Source organism: Pseudorca crassidens, chromosome 21 (assembly GCF_039906515.1).
Source record: "Pseudorca crassidens isolate mPseCra1 chromosome 21, mPseCra1.hap1, whole genome shotgun sequence".
NCBI lineage: Eukaryota > Metazoa > Chordata > Mammalia > Artiodactyla > Delphinidae > Pseudorca > Pseudorca crassidens.
The window spans coordinates 9,661,252-9,679,206 of NC_090316.1; the positions used below are offsets into that span (position 1 = coordinate 9,661,252).

Below are 17,955 nucleotides of genomic sequence, written 5' to 3' on the forward strand. Positions count from 1 at the left end.
TGATCAGAAGCGCCCCCAGAGTAAGTTCACATTCTCGCTTGGCCCCTGGGTGTGGTGCAAGCTTGGGGAAATTATTTAACTTTTCTTGGCTTCTCCTCTGTACAAACGGGGCTAATTGTACCCTTCTTACAGCAGTGTTGGGAGGATTCGGGAGTTAATGGAAGTGAAGCGCCTACAGCAGTGTCGGTCATGAAGTAGCAGTCATGTAAGACTGCTATTACCAATATCTTTGCCAAATCAGGATTTAATTCTTTTGGTGCATCTGACTCTTTGGTGAGAAACCAAAATTAAATCTGTGTTGGAGCAGCTGCCGCATTTATTGGAGGTAGATGTATGCTAGGTAGTAAACAGCACCAGAACTTCTTGAATATATGTAGAACTCAGTTGCTTACTCATGTTTCTGGTCCACAATGTCCTGACAGTCATTCTAATAAAGTTTATAGCAATCTAGGATGTTAAATGTGGAAAGGATATTAAGAGCATTTGGTGTAACAGTTTCTGAATGCCAGTGAATAAAATGACTATATCAGGGGGACTCAAAAAAATGCATAGATTCTGGTTTTATAAAGTCAGAAGTGAGGTTTTGAATTCTATGTCTTTCAAACTTTGCAAATAATTCCGATGCATAACCCAGGTCATTGAAGGCCCAAAACGTTAAAACCTGATCGTTTTGGGCTGGTGTGAAACCCAGACTCCCCAGCTCGTGAGGCTAAGATGCCGTCCTCTTCACTCTCACCTATTTCCAGTAGAAAGGGCACTTGCACATGGGTTTCGATTTCGAGATTTCCACGAGCACGGCAGAACTGTTAAATAAGATTCAGCCGGCCGGATGGTACTATTCTTTACTCTCCTTAAGCACTTGCTACTGTATCCCACTGACCCCTTCTGCTCAGATACCTTCTACATCCTCTCTAATTGACACACTGTTTCTTCTTTCTAGCCTTTCATATACTTTGTAGTCCCTCTGATATCATTCAAAATTATTGAATTTTGACCGTCTCCCTATGATTTTAGGGTTCCTGGTAATGTCAGTCTTCGAGCTGGAAGGGGTCTTAGGGATTAATTAATGTGACTCCCTCCTTTTACAGGTGATGCACACTTCTCTACAGTCACTGGGCTGGCAAATCATAATCAGGATCAGAATCTAGTCTCTTGATTCCAAGTTAATTCAAGGTAGTTTTCCACTAAAAAACGCACAGAAGCCAACACAAGTGTTTCTTGTTCTCCAGCCCACTTAAGCCTCACTTTTTAGTTTTCAGCATCTTTTATCTCTATATCATTGTGGCTGATTCTGGACTTTCTTTTTTATTATATGATAACTTCTCTTATATTATTCAGTATGCATTTTCAGGAAATGCTGATGGTCTGATAAGGTTACCTCTTTCCTTTATCAACAGCACACTTTGCCCAGCAGGCCAAATTCCCGTATTTTGTGGATGAGTTTCTAAGGCTAGAGTTTGTGGGAACATTTTTATCACAAATAACTCTATTTCATGGTATGGTTTCATGGTCAAGACTTACAAGACCTGGTAATATACTGAGGAACAGATATGAGAAGGTGACCATTTCTTCTGTCTCCGGATCATGAGACACAATTGGGGCAAGGCCATAGGAACCAAGGCAGAGCTCCTGCCCACCCACTAGGGTGACCATTCTAACCTCAATCATTAGAGACAGTGTTAAATGCACCAGAGCAGCCCGGGCGCCTTGAGAGCCTGAGGCCGGCTCTCAACAAAGAGCAAAAGGCTTAGTTATGGCTGTACGTCTGGACAAATCTTAATCATAAAGATTCTCCTCAAAGACTCTGAAGCGATTTGAAGTCTCATTGGTACCAGTAACCGTGACACACGGACTTGTGTTCGATGGCTATCAGCATGAGGTGCATCTTCACGAAGCAGAGCCTGGGAAGGAAGACAAGCAATCGTGAGGCAAGCGAGGACAGCAGAGCCCCAGGTCACAACAATACGACGGACACTCTGTGCTCTCTGCCTGGGCGGACACCACCCCCTCCGCAGAGGGAGAGCCTCTCAAATGTGGAATGTTCGCTGGAAAGTGAATCCATCCTGGAGTAACGCAGAGCCAGTGCACCAACTGGGACAGGGATGAACCTGTCCCGCACAGACTGTGAACCTCCAGGCTGCAGACACTCAGACTTACTCATCCTTATACCTTCTGTGTTTGTCACTGAGCCTGGTCTAGAGTGAGCCCTTTGTGGACACTGGGGAAAGAATGCATTGCACGAAAATGACGAAAGTGTTTCCCTTAACTTACCGGCAAACATCAGGAAAGCTCATTCCAGCAAAGTCATCAGAGAGGCGTTGAGTCAGGATTTTGTTCTTCAGGCCGCTGAAGAAATGTTTCTGCCAGGGCTCTTTAGGGCAGATCTGGAACACACATGAGGCACAGTGATGTGGAAAATGGGATATTCGATATACAAACTGAGTATTCTGCTCAGCACCAAACCAGTACCCATTGCATTCAGGTCCCAGAAAGGAGATTTGTCCTCGTGCTTAACTAGAGAAATGTCAAAGGAAGAACAAAAACTCTAACATACATCTCAACTATTTCCAGGGTGAAGTAGGAGCATCACGACTTAGTTCCTCCCCAGATGGTATCCACGCCTCCTGCTGGAAATTAATTCTTCTTCCAATAATTTCAGCAAGGTAGACTGGTTTTTGTGTCAGGAACAATAAGATGGTAAGAATAATGTGGAATCTAACTTGTCTCCCCCTAGGTATGGCTGTGTAAGATTTTTTTAAAGAACATATCAGTTTTCTACTCACTGACTAACCATATACCACAAAGATGAAAATATTCTTGACTTCTGCTCAGTATCAGAACCCTTCTTGGTTTAAATAAACTCAAAAAGCCATCCTGATCAATGGAAATGAGAACGTAAAAATCAAGGGCAGTGGTAGGCTTCTAGAGAAATGGGGGATGTGACAAAAGGATTTCTCTCAAAAAAAAGCTAAATGTTGTCTAACTGGGGGCGGGGGGCAGATGTTGCTGAGTAACTCATCTCTGACATCTGTGTAAGACCCCCAGGGATTCTGTTTTGCTCTATTTGCATCCTCCTCCATCCACAGCCATAAGAATCACCACCACGCTGCTCTGACAGGGCACGACGGGCCCCTTAAAGCCCAGAATCTCCAATGAAAGCCTGGAATTCCTAGGAACTCAGAAACACCACGGCAGTGGAGAGTTAAGGCCAGTTCAGAAACACTCCTCAGATGGTCATCTTGTGGTTTAGGAAGAACAAAACAAAAACAAACACACAAACAAAAAAATTCTGCCCTGCTAATAAAAAGGACCACCTCTTTCCAATACACCTCATCACCGTCTCAAGATGCAGCTGACTCTCTTGCATTTTCCCCCTTTCTTAAAGTCCTCTCCCTGTGCAGTTCAAGTCACTAAGTCCTCATGACCAAAGAAACTGGCTTACTGCTGCTAATCCAAATGTTCCAGGTTCTGCAAGAGGGTAAAAAATAGCCATAGAGATGAAGATGTCCTGAGTCAGGTGTTTTTTTTTTTTTTGCAATAAAGACATTTTATTTATTTAAACATCTTTATCAGAGTATAATTGCTTTACAATGGTGTGTTAGTTTCTGCTGTATAACAAAGTGAATCAGCTATACATATACATATATCCCCATATCCCCTCCCTCTTGCATCTCCCTCCCACCCTCCCTAACCCACCCCTCTAAGTGGTCACAAAGCACCGAGCTGATATCACTGTGCTACGCAGCTGCTTCCCACTAGCTATCTATTTTGCATCTGGTAGTGTATATATGTCCATGCCACTCTCTCACTTCGTCCCAGCTTACCCTTCCCTCTCCCCGTGTCCTCAAGTCCATTCTCTACGTCTGCGTCTTTATTCCTGTCCTGCCCCTACGTTCTTCAGAACCATTTTTTTTTTTTTAGATTCCATATATATGTGTTAGCATACAGTATTTGTTTTTCTCTTTCTGACTTCACTCTGTGTGACAGACTCTAGAAAAAACTTAAAATAGAACTACCATATGACCCAGCAATCCCACTACTGGGCATATACCCTGAGAAAACCATAACTCAAAAGGGGACATGTACCACAATGTTCACTGCAGCACTATTTACAATAGTCAGGACATGGAAGCAACCTAAGTGTCCATCAACAGATGAATGGATAAAGATGTGGCACATATATGCAATGGAATATTACTCAGCCATAAAAAGAAACAAAATTGAGTTACTTGTAGTGAGGTGGATGGACCTGAGTCAGTTTTTTTTAAAATCAGAACGGGAAACAGGATCACAAGATGGATTTTGGATTTGGATAGTAGAATCGGGAGCATGAAAAAATCAGTTAGATTAGATCTAATCTAAATTTAAGTTTAAGGCAATCCTCTGTGCCTAGAACCAACTGGAGATGCTCCTCAGACTACGATTTCTCACCATATAATCAATATAGATCAACAGAGTCAGAATACATGGCATTGACCTAAGGCTTTCTAATCTGACTGCCCAGAAGTTTTACAAATATTCACTCAATACCTGGATAAAATCAGGTTATGAGTAGATTAGCAAGTCTTATTTCATAGATGCAGAAACTGACAGAGAAAGTTTAAGTGCCTAATCTGAGCAAAATTGGACATAAGACACTAGCATCCGGATCGTTAAACCTAAGTTAGTAGGTTTAAGTAACTAAATTAATTTTAGTTAATTAATTTAATTAATTACAGAATCTAAATCACCAGAGCAGAGTACAACATGAAAAAATCTTGCCCTGTTTAGAATTTCTGAAAGAGAGTTTCAGACTTCACTCCCCCCCAACCAAAAAATCTTCATGACCACAAATCTCTCTTAATTCCTATCTTCCAAAAGCCACCTTATGAATATTGACAGGTGACCATCATCACTGAGGAGGTTCCAACTTTAGATAAACAAACAATAAAAAAAACCCCAAAAACCCAACAAACAACAACAGCAATAAAGCCACAACAGGGCAGGTTGTACATCTCTTACCTTCTATATTTTCATGAAGGAGACAAAGGTTTCATATAGAGTTCACACTCTATTTTCTCTAGACACAGAGATTAAAAATCACAATCCTCACAACACGTATTGCAGTTATCCTGCACTTTCTAAGCTTACAACACACAGGCAATGTCCTCACAAGCCATTTCCTGGGCTACACACAGTGACCACTAAGGGAAGGTTAAAGCATGTTCGCTGTATCATCACCAAGGCTCATTCCTACCGCCTGATGGTCGATTTTATTTCTCTGTATATGGCATCTCCTCGCATTCACAGGGGGAATTACTAGAGAATGCTGTGGTTTCCGGTTAGCATTTTGCTGATCAGAGTATCTCTTGAATCTTATACCTCTTTTGCTTTTCCTTAACAGCACCAAGGAAGGGACCAGAAAAGGTGTACAGATTTTTTTTAATTTATTGGACAAAGGAAATAAAGTGCAAAGAGAAGCCAAGAAGAGGCAAAGGTGGATGCATAATTAAATGGAGAGAAAGGTGTCTCTCTGGAGAGGTTCTGGACAATAGGATACCAGGCCCAGATGAGGGTTAGAACATCTTTCCCAGAGCATTTCACAGAGATGGCATTTGGAAGGCATACTATGTGCTACAGTATTTCATCCCAGTAGTCCATTTAGCCATTTATTTTGTCTCAAACAAAGGTATCAAAGGACCTGATGTAGGGCTTCCCTGGTGGCGCAGTGGTTGAGAGTCCGCCTGCCGATGCAGGGGACACGGGTTCGTGCCCCGGTCCGGGAAGATCCCACATGCCGTGGAGCGGCTGGGCTCGTGAGCCACGGCCGCTGGGCCTGCACGTCCGGAGCCTGTGCTCCGCAACGGGAGAGGCCACAACAGTGAGAGGCCCACGTAAAAAAAAAAAAAAAAAAAAAAGACCTGATGTAGAAGACTGGGAGAAGATATTTAACAGCCAGAGGCACGGGGCATAGTGGTGAGACTGTAAGTCAGACAATTCTACATCTGCTACTTACTAACTTACTATTAGTTAGCGTCCATGACTGGGATACTGAAATACTGAGGGAAACACAAAATGTACTTAAAATGCATGACACACAGTAGGCATTCAACATGTGGCTACTATTATTATTACTGCATAGAATATCCCAAAATAACCCGGAAAATTAGATTTTAATATTATTTGTATTATTATTTCTCTTTGATGAATATAATTTATTATTATGTCAATTAGTTGGTATTTAACATATATTTAAATGTATGATTTCTCCACTAATAACATAACCTTTATTTATATTTCTACCTTCAATAACTCAAAGTGCTTCTACATTTATGAATACATTTACTGTCATAACGTCATGGATTGCTGGGAGGAAGCAGGGTTATGATTTCTATTTTGCAGGTAAATATTCTTAGGCAACAATAAGATAAACAACTTCTTCAAGGTCAGTGTGGTACTTGGGACTTCAATCTAGATGTCTCAATCCCTTCCCAGCTCAAGTAGAAGTCAAATCTCATTTCTTGGGGCCTTCTTGCTTCCCTCAATTTTTATTTTTATTCCTGATATTAATTTATGAGGACATGGGGATAGAGCCAAGATTCAACATCAGTTTCCAAGGTTACCTTCTTGTTTTGCTCAATAAATAGAGATGTTAGAAAGGTACACAAGCCTGGCACCAAACAGCCTTGGGCGATAAATCCGAGCTTTAATTCAGCAAAGCAGATGATGTTGTCTCCAGTATTCCAGTTCCAGCTGGGGATCTTTGGCAGAAAAACCTGTTTCATGGTAGAAAGTATTAGAAACAGACTTGTGGATACAGAGAACAAACTAGTGGTTACCAGTGAGAAGAGGGAAAGAGGGAGGGGCAAGACAGGGGAAGGGGATTAGGAGATACAAACTACTATGTATAAAGTAAATAAGCAACAAGGACATAATGTACAGCACAGGGAAATATAGACATTATTTTGTAATAACTTAAATGCAGTGTAATCTATAAAAATATTGAATCACTACGTTGTACACCTGAAACTAATACGATATTGTAAATCAACTGTACTTCAGTAAAAGAAAAGCAAGTCAAATATTAGAAAGAAATATACCTCAAGAAAGTTCCCCGAATTTGCAATCATTTTGTTCGCTTGTTTTATGTTTTTGAAATATAATTAACGTATAAAATTATATTAGTTTCAGGTGTACAATGTTCAATATTTGTATATATTGTCAAAGGATGACCACAATAAGTCCAGTTAACATCCATCACTACTGTAATTACAAGGTATTTTCTCTTGTGATGGGAACTTCGAAATTCTATTCCCTTAGCAACATTTAAATATAAAATAAAGTATTATTAACTACAGTCACCATGACTCTTTTATACTAGAAATTTATACCTTTTCTTCCTGTTCCCCCATTTTGCCCACCCCCACCTCTGGCAACCACCAACCTGTTCTGTGAATCTATGAGCTCAGGGTTTCTTTTTTGCTGTTATTCAACATATGAATGAGATCACATGGTATTTGTTTTTCTCTGTCTGACTCATTTCACTTAGCATTATGCCCCTGAGGCCCACTCGTGTTGTTGCAAATGGCAAGATTTAGGGTTTTTTTAATACTTTTTGAGAAGACTGTGTATTCTGGTGCTTTTGAATGCAATGTTCTGTATTTGTCTAAGTCATGAGGTATAATATGTTGTCTAAGGCCAATGTTTCCTTATTGATTTTTTTATCTGGATGATCTATCCATTGAAGAAAGTAGGGTATTAAAGTCCCCAACTATTACTGTATTGCTATTTCTCCATTTAGATTTGTTAACATCTGCTTTATAAATTTAGGTCCTCCTATGCTGGTGTCATAAATATTTACAAATGTTATATCCTCTTGTGGGACTGACCCTTTTGATAATGTAATGCCCTTCTTTTTCTCTTACTACAGTCTTTGTTTTAAAGTCTATTTTGTCTGATATAAGTATAGCTTCCCCAGATTTCTTTTGCTTTCCATTGGCATGGAATCTATTTTTCCATCCCCTCACTTTCAGTCTGTGTCCTTATATCTAAGTTTCTTGTAGGCAGCGTATAGATGGGTCTTATTTTTTTTGTCTATTCAGCCACTCTGTCTTTTGATTAGAAAATTTAGTCCATTTATATTTAAAGTAATTATTGGTAAGTATGTATTTACTGCCATTTGTCAAGTGTTTTCTGAAAGTTTTATAATTCCACTGTTCCTTTCTTCTCCTCTTGCTCTCTTCATCTTTGATTTGATGACTTTCTGTAGCAGTATGCTTAGATTCCTTTCTCTTTATCTTATTTACTATAAATTTTTGCTTTGTGGTTACCATGAACCTTGCATAAAACAACCTACAAGTCTCTTTTAAGTTGATAGTAACTTAAGTTTGATCACATCAAAAGCTCTATATTTTTATCCCCACAACCCAAGTTTTATTTTTGATACTACAATTTACATCTTTTTATTTTATGTATCATTTTACAAATTATTGTAGTTATTTACTACTTTTGTCTTTTAATCTTCATACTAGCTTTGTAAGTGATTAATCTATCACCTTTACAACGTTAGAATATTTGGAATTTTACTATATATTTACCTTTACCAATGAGACTTATACTTTCATATGTTTACCTTTTACTAATTACCCCTTTCACTACAGCTTAAAGAAGTTCCTTTAACGTTTCTTGTAAGGTCTGTCTATTGGTGATGAACTCTTTTAACTTTTGCTTGCCTGGAAACCTCTTTATCGTTCCTTTGATTCTGAATGACAACTTTGCTGGGTAAAGTATCCTTGGTTGGCAGTTTTTTTCTTTTTCTTTTAGCACTTTGAATATATTGTGGCACTGCCTTCTGGCCCGCAAAGTTTCTGTTGAAAATCTGCTGATAATCTTATGGGCGTTCCCGTATATGTAACAAGTTGTTTTTCTCTTGCTACTTTTAAAATTCTCTCCTTGTCCTCAACTGTTGACACTTTAATTAGAATGTGCTTGATATGGATCTCTTTGGGTTCCTTTTATTTGGAACTTTCTGGGCTTTGTGGATCTGAATATCTGTTTAGGAAAGTTGACAGCCATTATTTCTTCAAGTCAGTTCTCTACCCATTTCTCTCTCCCTTCTCCTTCTGGGACTCCTATAATGTGAATGTTGGTCCACTTGATATTGTCCCATAAGTCCCTTTAAGCTATCTTCACTCTTTTTCATTCTTTTTTCTTTCTGCTGCTCTGATTATGTGAGGTCTACACTCTCTATGCTATCTTCAGGTTTGCTGATCCTTTCTTCTGCTTCCTCTGGTCTGCTGTTGAACCTCTCTATTATGTTTTTTTTTTGCAGTTCAGTTATTGTATTCCTCAGCACTGTGACTTCTATTTGGAACGTTTTAATATTTTCTATCTCTCTGTCGAAATTTTCACTTTGTTCATCCATTCTTCTCCTGCTCAGTGAGCATCTTTATGACTGTTATTTTAAACTCTCTATCAGAAAAGTAGCTTATGTCCTTTTCATTAAGGTCTTTTTCTGAGGTTTTGTCTTGTTGTTTTGTTTGGAAGATATTCCTCTGTTTCTTCCTTTTATTTGACTCTCTGTGTTGGTTTCTGTGCATTGGACAAAAAAGCCACCTCTCCCTGTCTTGAATGAATGGACTTGTGTAGTAGATGAATCTTATTGTTCAACGCTGCCCTAGTCGTTGGTTGTTTCTCAAACCCTTGTCATTGTCCAATCTGCCTACTTTATTTTTAGTGGCTCCCAGTACTTAAGGGTGTGCCAAGACCTGTCCATGGCCCCAAGGGGAGGATCTCAGTCAGCACCTAAATTCAGAATGACTGGACTCCAGACCATCAGGCAATAGCTTTTAAAGTATGTAAACATAACTCTTTCCAAATTTACATTTTTATGTAATTAACAATCTTAATGGGGCTCCAAATTTCACCTGCAACTGGCAAAAGCTTTTTGTGTGTAGACTCATTATAAAGTAATAAGTTCATATATTACTTAGATGAACTAAGTTCATTTAGTTCTACAGACTAAAAGGGGAGGAGACTGAACAGGCTATAATGTTACAATACCTTGTTATGGGACTGAAGTATCTGTATGATGACTCTGGTATTAGGGTAATAGTTCTTGATAGAGAGCACCCTACAAAAATAACAAACATGCTCATTAGTGATGTGCCATATCCAATGTCTTTACGATATAATTCAATTCAAAGTTAAGTTGATGTGTGGGTAAGCACAGGAAAAGAGCACATTATAAAGTTCATTGTTATGATCTTCAATAGCACACACATGGAAGAGTGCTATGGTTTCAGTGACTTAGTAAATTAAATCTATGGAAAGGTAAGCTTTTGGTATTAAGAGTGGTCTTCTGGGAGCAATTCCTGAGGAGGAAATAATCAGTTTCATATATTTTAGTCTTCAAACTCAAACACATTAATTACAGAAAAAAACAGAGACTGAATTGCTATCTATAGCTCAAAGTAGCAAACAGACTGTCTAATCCAACTTTCTTATTTTACAAATTAAGAAACTAAGATCTATCTTGTATTTACTGTACGTTACAAGTTCTCAGCCTTCTCTTGCTTTTTGTAGAGTCACCTTCAGCTACGTGTATTTATTCTGCTCTGGGGGCCAACAGTTCATCTGGGTTAGGTACAATGGCATTGCCCTCACAATGACAGTTTGAATCTCTTACCACAAATTGAGTTCCTGCTCATAGATAGTTCACAGTTCAAGATGGTAACACTAATCCTAGCCATCTTGAAAATACTGCCAATAGTCAAAAGCACATCATACTGAACCATGCACAATCTTTCACTAGGACTACTGGAGAAAAACCCCAGTAAATAAAGTCTAAGAATAAGGTTCACAAACCACAAATGCCGTCTTTATTTCTGAGGGGCTGTTAGTCAGAATGGTGCTATCTGAACAGTTATCAGTTATTCGTATGCTTGCTTTTTAAATTTAGACAGCTATTATCCCTACGGAACTCCAGGAAAGTAAGTGGAGAAGCACATTGACACACAGTAAACTCTATTTTGATTTCCTTTTTCATACATCTGCAGAGTCTCTGGGGCCAAAAAATAAGGCAGAAACCTGGAATATGATGAACCCTGTGCTGTGATACATGACATCTGTTTAGTCCTATGCATGGGGCTTTATTTTAAAAGAGGTAAAAATAAGATCAGCATTGGAGCATGTAAGACACAGTGCCAGCTTCTTACCTCATAATGTTTGAAGTGTCTTCAGCATGTGAATCACTGCACAGAGGGTTGGCTATAATCAGGCATGCTTCTGCAGAGTCCACCTATTCTTCAAGATTAAACAGCAGCCACCTTGTTAATTATATATGGGAAATGCTTACGTGTTCCCCTTTGGGGTTTTCTTATGGTTTCATCATACAATTTCCAAAAAGAAAGAGAGCACACTTGGGAGGGACTTGTGATAAGGATGTCTTTACATCAGAATCACAGTCCAGCAAATGCTGAAAGGGGCTGCATAGACGGACCAGAGTCTCCAACACAGATGTAGATTGCTTTAAAATGGAACAAGTGCATAATGAGATTTTTCCTATGATCCAGAAACGTCAATTTATGACTAGTGATGAGTAATAAGATCTTTTTAAGCAACTTCCTGTATAGTTATTAACCTTTCAGAATAGCAAAAAAATTACTGAAGTGGCTCTTATAACCCCAAGTTGCAGGAAAGAGAAAGATTATACTGTGTTTGTCAATTTTTGCTTCAATTCTTTGTGTTGACTCTATAGATCTCTGCTTTAAAAAACTGAACCTTTTGCTCCATATGATTGTGAGAAACCTAAAACATGAGAGGAAGTTGGCCTTCATCTTAAACGCAAGATGTCCAGAGGGTCGGCTGTTGCTCATCTCTTTTAGTCTCGGCCTAACTGGGATCTCTGCGATTTTCCTTCATGCCTTTCCTATCAGAGGGCGTATCAGTGTGTTTAGGAGAAGCCGTTAAAAGCTGACAGACTCCTAGAAATCTGTCATCTGGTAAGAATCCCACTTGGATAGAAAGATCTAACACACTTCTGCTATCCACAACTTTTTCAGATGTCTTAGACTGATAACATAAAACTGTTCTAGATAGAGAATTTAGTGAAATTAAAAAATTTAAATATAAACGTAGGTAAATAGTGAGGTCTGCTTGGTATCTGTCAAGAAGGATTTGGAGGTCAATTACTAACATTTCTTTATGATCAGTTTTTAAAGTTGAAGAAGTTGTATTTCCCCCAATTCAAGAGTCTGGAGTAATCCTTTGGGAAAAGCAATACACACTATTGTCTTAATTGCTGCAGCTTAGGAAAACGACAAGGAGGAAAAGAACTAGATCTCACCGCAACTCGCCTCAGATCCTCCCACTTCAGTGCAGATCCAGAAACGAAAGTTGTATAGGCCATGTAGCACTTAAATATGGTTTCCAATTCCAAAGAAGGAGGAACCCTGGAAAAAGAGCATAGTGCCAGGTATGGAAAAAGAAGATTGGCTTTGGTTTAGAGACTGTTACATTATTTAGTGCATTTAATAAAAACTCTAATCTTCTCTTGGAAAACATCCATCCTCCATTATTAATCCACGTGCTTAGGTGATGTGGACACCACTAGCCTAATTCCAGAAATGGGTCTGAAGCTCAGGGGCAATCAATCACAGAGACATGAAAAAATACAAATCAGATTAATGCAAAAAAAAGGGGGGAGGGAATTACTAAGAACAAAGAAGTTCAGGACCAATGAAAACATTTCAATTATTCAAAAAGACATAGCATTCTAAAACAACTATGAATTTAATAAAATAGCTTCTAAATATACAAAAAATTTTAACAAAATGAGAGAAATACATGAACCTGCCACTGTAATGACAGATTTCAAAGCATCTCTCTCAATTACTGACAGATCAAGGAGAAAAAATAATCAAGTTTGATATTTATAAATTCTGCAAACAATATTTAAGATATCTAATTTAAATTTTTTTCACCTTTATTGAGGCAAAATTGACAGTTAAAATTGTAAGATATTTAGTGTACAACATGATGATTTGATGTATGTATACATTGTGAAAGGATCCCTCCCATTATTTAATTAACACATCCATCACCTCACATATTTACCTTTTTGGGGGGTGATGACATTTAAATTCTACTCTCCTAGCAAATTTCAGTGATACAATACAGTGTTATCAACTATAGTCACCATGTTTTACGTTAGATCCTTAGACCTTATTCATCTTAAAACTGAAAGTCTGTACTCTTTTTACCAACCTCTCCCTATTTCCCCCAATCCCCAGACCCTGGCAAACCATCTTTCCACTTTCTGTTTCTGTAAGTGTGGCTTTTTAAAAAAATTCCAGATATAAGTGACATCATGCATTTGTCTTTCTCTCTCTGGCTTATTTCACCAGCTTATAATGCCTGCCAGGTTCATCCATGTTGTTGCAAGTGACAGGACTTCCTTCCTTTTTAGGGTTGAATGATATTTCATATCATTCAAATATATATATGTATATATATATATATATATATATATATATATATACACACACCACATCTTCTTTATTCATTCATCCATACATGGAAACTTAGGTTGTTTCCATATAATGGCTATTGTGAATAATTCTAATTTTCCTCAACAGCACACAAATATTTACCAAAATGATAATTTACTTGACCAATAAGGAAAGCCTCAACACACTGCAAAAAAAAATCTGCTGTACATATAATGACCTCTGATCACAGTACAATTAAAGTAAAAGTTAGTAACAAAAAAATTAAAAAATATTCATCATAGTTGGAAATTTTGAAAAACAGACTGCTAAAAATCTCATGAGCTATGAAGAAATTATAATGAAATTTATAAAATTCTTAGGAATTAATTATGTGAAAACACTAAATATCTAAGTCTTTGGATACAATAAAAGCCTGCTTTAGGGGAAAGTTACAGCTTTGGACATTAATCTTGGAAGAAACCCAAGAAATAAGAAGAAAAGAGACAATAAACACAAGAGTGCAAACAGTGAAATAGAAAAGAAAAATAAAAGAGAGAAGATGAACAAAGACAAAGGCTGGTTCTTTGAGAAAAAAATCACTCATATAATAGGCAAAGCTGTAGTAAAATTGATGGAGAAAAAGAGAAGACAAAAATGACTCATAATATTGAAAGAAGATAAAAATACCTACAGGCAAAGTAGAGATTAAAAATAATAATCAAAGAATACATCAACCAACCAAATGCGACAGCTTTTAAAACTCAGACAAAATAGACAAATTACTAAAAATAGATCTTACCAGAACTAACTCTAGAAGACTATTAAAGGAAATGAAGTTTAGTTTAAAATCTCTCAAAACTAAACAAAAACGAAGAAAACACATACAGAGACCCACACACTAAACACAATTTTTAAAACCACCAGTTCTAAATGGTTTAGCAGGCAACTTCTACCACACTTTAAAGCAACAAATAATCCCATTTTTATACAAAGTCTTTCAAACACCTTAAAAACAGAGAATGGTCCCCAACAAATACTACAAAGCCAAAATAACCCTTATAGCAAAACTATTAATTTAATTCATCACATTAACAAATTAAAAATTACACAGCCACCTCAGATGCACAAAAAAAGTTGATTAAAATATCTTTTCACAGTTAAGAAATAAAACTCATGGTATATTAGGAAGAGAAAAGAATATCCTTAACCAAATAAAGAGTATCTTTAAAATAAAAAGGATGGCCTTAGTGGGAAAATATTAGAAAAGTTTTCTTTAAAATGAGAAATGAAGAAGAGATACAACTATTGCTTTTTTCTCAACATTATATTTGATGTCTTAGCAAGAGCAATAAGAAAATAAAGATACACTGTACACATAAGGGTTAGAAAGGAAGAAATAAACTCTCTTTATCTGAACTAATATGATTATTTACATAGAAACCCCTAAACACTACAGAAAAATAAATAGAGGCTAATTTAACAATATGGATGAATGGAAGATTAATACACAAAGGTCAATTCTGGTTTTTCATACCAAAAGCAAACAAGTAGAAAATACAATAAGACATTATTTCAAATATATCAGAAAATATCAAGTACTTATAAATATATATGTCACATATATTTATTACATATATACATATATAAAATTACATAATATATAATAAACAGCAAGCCTGGGAAATTATACAATATTATTGAGACACTAAATGAGATCTAAATAAGTAGACAACCATAGTATAGTCAGAGTCAGAAAGAATTTGTAACACAAAGAATCAATTTTAAACCAAACTTTCAATTAGATTCCTCCCATCAATTTCCACAGGGTTTTTCATAGTTCATGATAAAATGATTATAAAATTGATATGAAAGATAAAGGGCCAAGAAGAGCTTGTCAACTATTGGAAAAAGAAGAGCAAGGAGGGAAAACCTGCCCTAAGATGTATAAGGATTAATTATGAATCTTTAGCAATTAAAAAAGCATAGTATTAATGCAGTAAGAGATAAACTGATTAAAAAAAACACAGAATAGACCTATTTATACTGGTAGCATGTCAGATCAGTGAGGGGAAAAGGGTTTATTCAATAACTAGCATTGATAAAATGATTATCTATGGAAGAAGCTGAAGTTTTATTCATGCGTCTCGCCATAAAAAAACAAATTCCAGTATAATTAGAGATGTAAACATCAACAAAAATTAAAAATTCTTAATAGGAAATGTAATTAAATATCTTTAAAATATTGGGATATGGAAAAATTCCTAAACAAAAACCAAAATCATTAAATACCATTGAAATGATTGAAAATTTGAACTATAATAATATTAAAAACTTTTGAATATCAAAATACTTCTCATACTCAGTGAAAAGACAAGTTATAAACTGGAAAAATATAGTTACAATTCAGATCACTGATGAACAGTTAGTGTCAAGAATACATTAAGCACTCCTAGAAATTAAATAAGAAAAGCCCCACAAACAATCCAATAGAAAAACAGGTAAAATGCATGAGTAGGCTTTTCATGGAAGGAGGAAACATGTATGGCTAATAAACATGAAGAGAAACTCCATACTTAGTGATAAGAGGCTTATAACTCAAAACCACGATGAGATTCCACTTTACACTGATTCCACTGCAAAGATTAACAAGTATGACCATGCCAGTTGTTAGAAAGAATGTAGATGTACAACTACACAAAGTCCCTTACAGATTGCTGATAAGCTTGAAAAATGGTGCAACCACTAGTAAAAAATGATACTATCTCTTGAAAATGAACATTCACATTCTTCACACCATTAAACCACCCTCCCCTCACACACACATACACAGACACTCTTGCACAGGTCCACTAAGAGCCATACATAAGCCATGTTAATAATAAAATTATTTCCAATAGAAAAATCTAGAAACAATGCAAATCACACCAAGAGTGGATAAATAAACTAAGGTTTACTCTGTCAATGAAATATCATATAACAGTAAACAATTAACTACAGCAACACTCAGAAAAATGAGTGTATCTTAGAAATGTAAAATGAGGAAAATCTAAGTACCACAAGATTCCACTGGTGTGATCTTCCTTCTGTAAAGTTAAACACAGATAAACATTTTAAGACTGTACATAATTGCAATAAAACTATAGGAGAGATAAAGAATGATGATGATGTACAGAACAACTGAGAGCAGTATGAAATGTGGGTAGGATCATATAGTTAGATACGGGTTCTGTCCTAAATTTTGTCTTGATGGTGAGTTCATGTACTGGTACTTAGAGCATTATTAAAAACAGCTACTTACAAAAACAAACAACCAAAATGTGCTTATGTATAAGTCAAGTACAAAGGTTGTTGTAAGAATTACGATAAATCCAATTTTAATTTCCCAACACTAAAGAAGAAAAATAAATCTAGTTATGTCATCCCTCTGCTGAAAATCCTCCAAGAATTCAGGACTGACTCGGAGAAAAGGCAACTTCCTTAAAGCCAAATCCTTATAATAGACTATACAATACTTTTGTTATCTGGCCCACTATCAACTGCAATATTTGGGAATTCTCTGAATTTGTCAATCCTCTTGAGTAAAACTTCCCCTATTCCCTTAAAACATATGTGAACGAGTGAGAGCTTTGCATGTTTTCATATATTAAACATCACTAGAGCTGGGGCCTTTGTTTTCAGGCATAGTAAACTAGATAATTTCAGCCAACCTTCTACTAAGGATATATAAAAATGCTGGATGAAATATAAAAACATCTAATAAATCATGAAAGATATAACCAGACCGTGAAGAATTTCCAGGCCAAAATCTAGAAGAAATCAAGGTCTTAGAGGTTAAGTCCAGTCCCCCCACCCCACAAAGCATTTAGTAATTCAGAAGATACAGCTACCAAACTGAGCTAACATTCTGGTGATGTCATAGGGTAAGGGGTCCAAAAACTTCCAGCTCCCCTGACACACAAAATGAAGACTTTAGTAACTTCTCCATATTTTAACCTGGCATAACAAAGGTATGCAGGCATAGAAGAAGTGTAAAATTGAATAAATTAGTTTTCAGATGTACTTTCATTCTGAGTTTGTCACCTGGGTAGTACAGTGAACATCGAGCGTTGAATTTGGATTTATGTGGTCCTAAGGCACAAGTGCCCCATTGTACTTGGAAGAAGTAAATAAATATCCTCTCTGGGGGCTTCCCTAGTGGTGCAGTGGTTGAGAATCTGCCTGCCAATGCAGGGGACATGGGTTCGAGCCCTGGTCTGGGAAGATCCCACATGCCGTGGAGCAACTAGGCCCGTGAGCCACAATTACTGAGCCTGCACGTCTGGAGCCTGTGCTCCGCAACAAGAGAGGCCGCAATAGTGAGACGCCTGCGCACCGCGATGAAGAGTGGCCCCCGCTTGCCACAACGGGGCAAGAGAAAGCCCTCGCACAGAAACAAAGACTCAACACAGCCATAAATAAATAAATAAAATTAAAAAATAAGTCCTCT

At 37.1% G+C, this 17,955-nt stretch overlaps 1 protein-coding gene across 2 annotated transcripts in view; it reads right to left on the reverse strand.

Moving 5' to 3' along the window:
* The window catches only part of KCNU1 (potassium calcium-activated channel subfamily U member 1), a 172,981-nt gene that overhangs the window by 82,097 nt on the left and 72,929 nt on the right, over positions 1-17,955 (reverse strand). For both annotated transcript variants that reach the window (XM_067722127.1, XM_067722128.1), the window contains 6 exons: positions 12,326-12,431; positions 11,196-11,278; positions 10,042-10,111; positions 6,603-6,755; positions 2,272-2,384; positions 1,833-1,901 (listed from right to left, as the gene is read on the reverse strand). In XM_067722127.1, the coding sequence (XP_067578228.1) occupies positions 1,833-1,901; positions 2,272-2,384; positions 6,603-6,755; positions 10,042-10,111; positions 11,196-11,278; positions 12,326-12,431 (594 nt within the window). The remainder of the gene's footprint in view (positions 1-1,832; positions 1,902-2,271; positions 2,385-6,602; positions 6,756-10,041; positions 10,112-11,195; positions 11,279-12,325; positions 12,432-17,955) is intronic.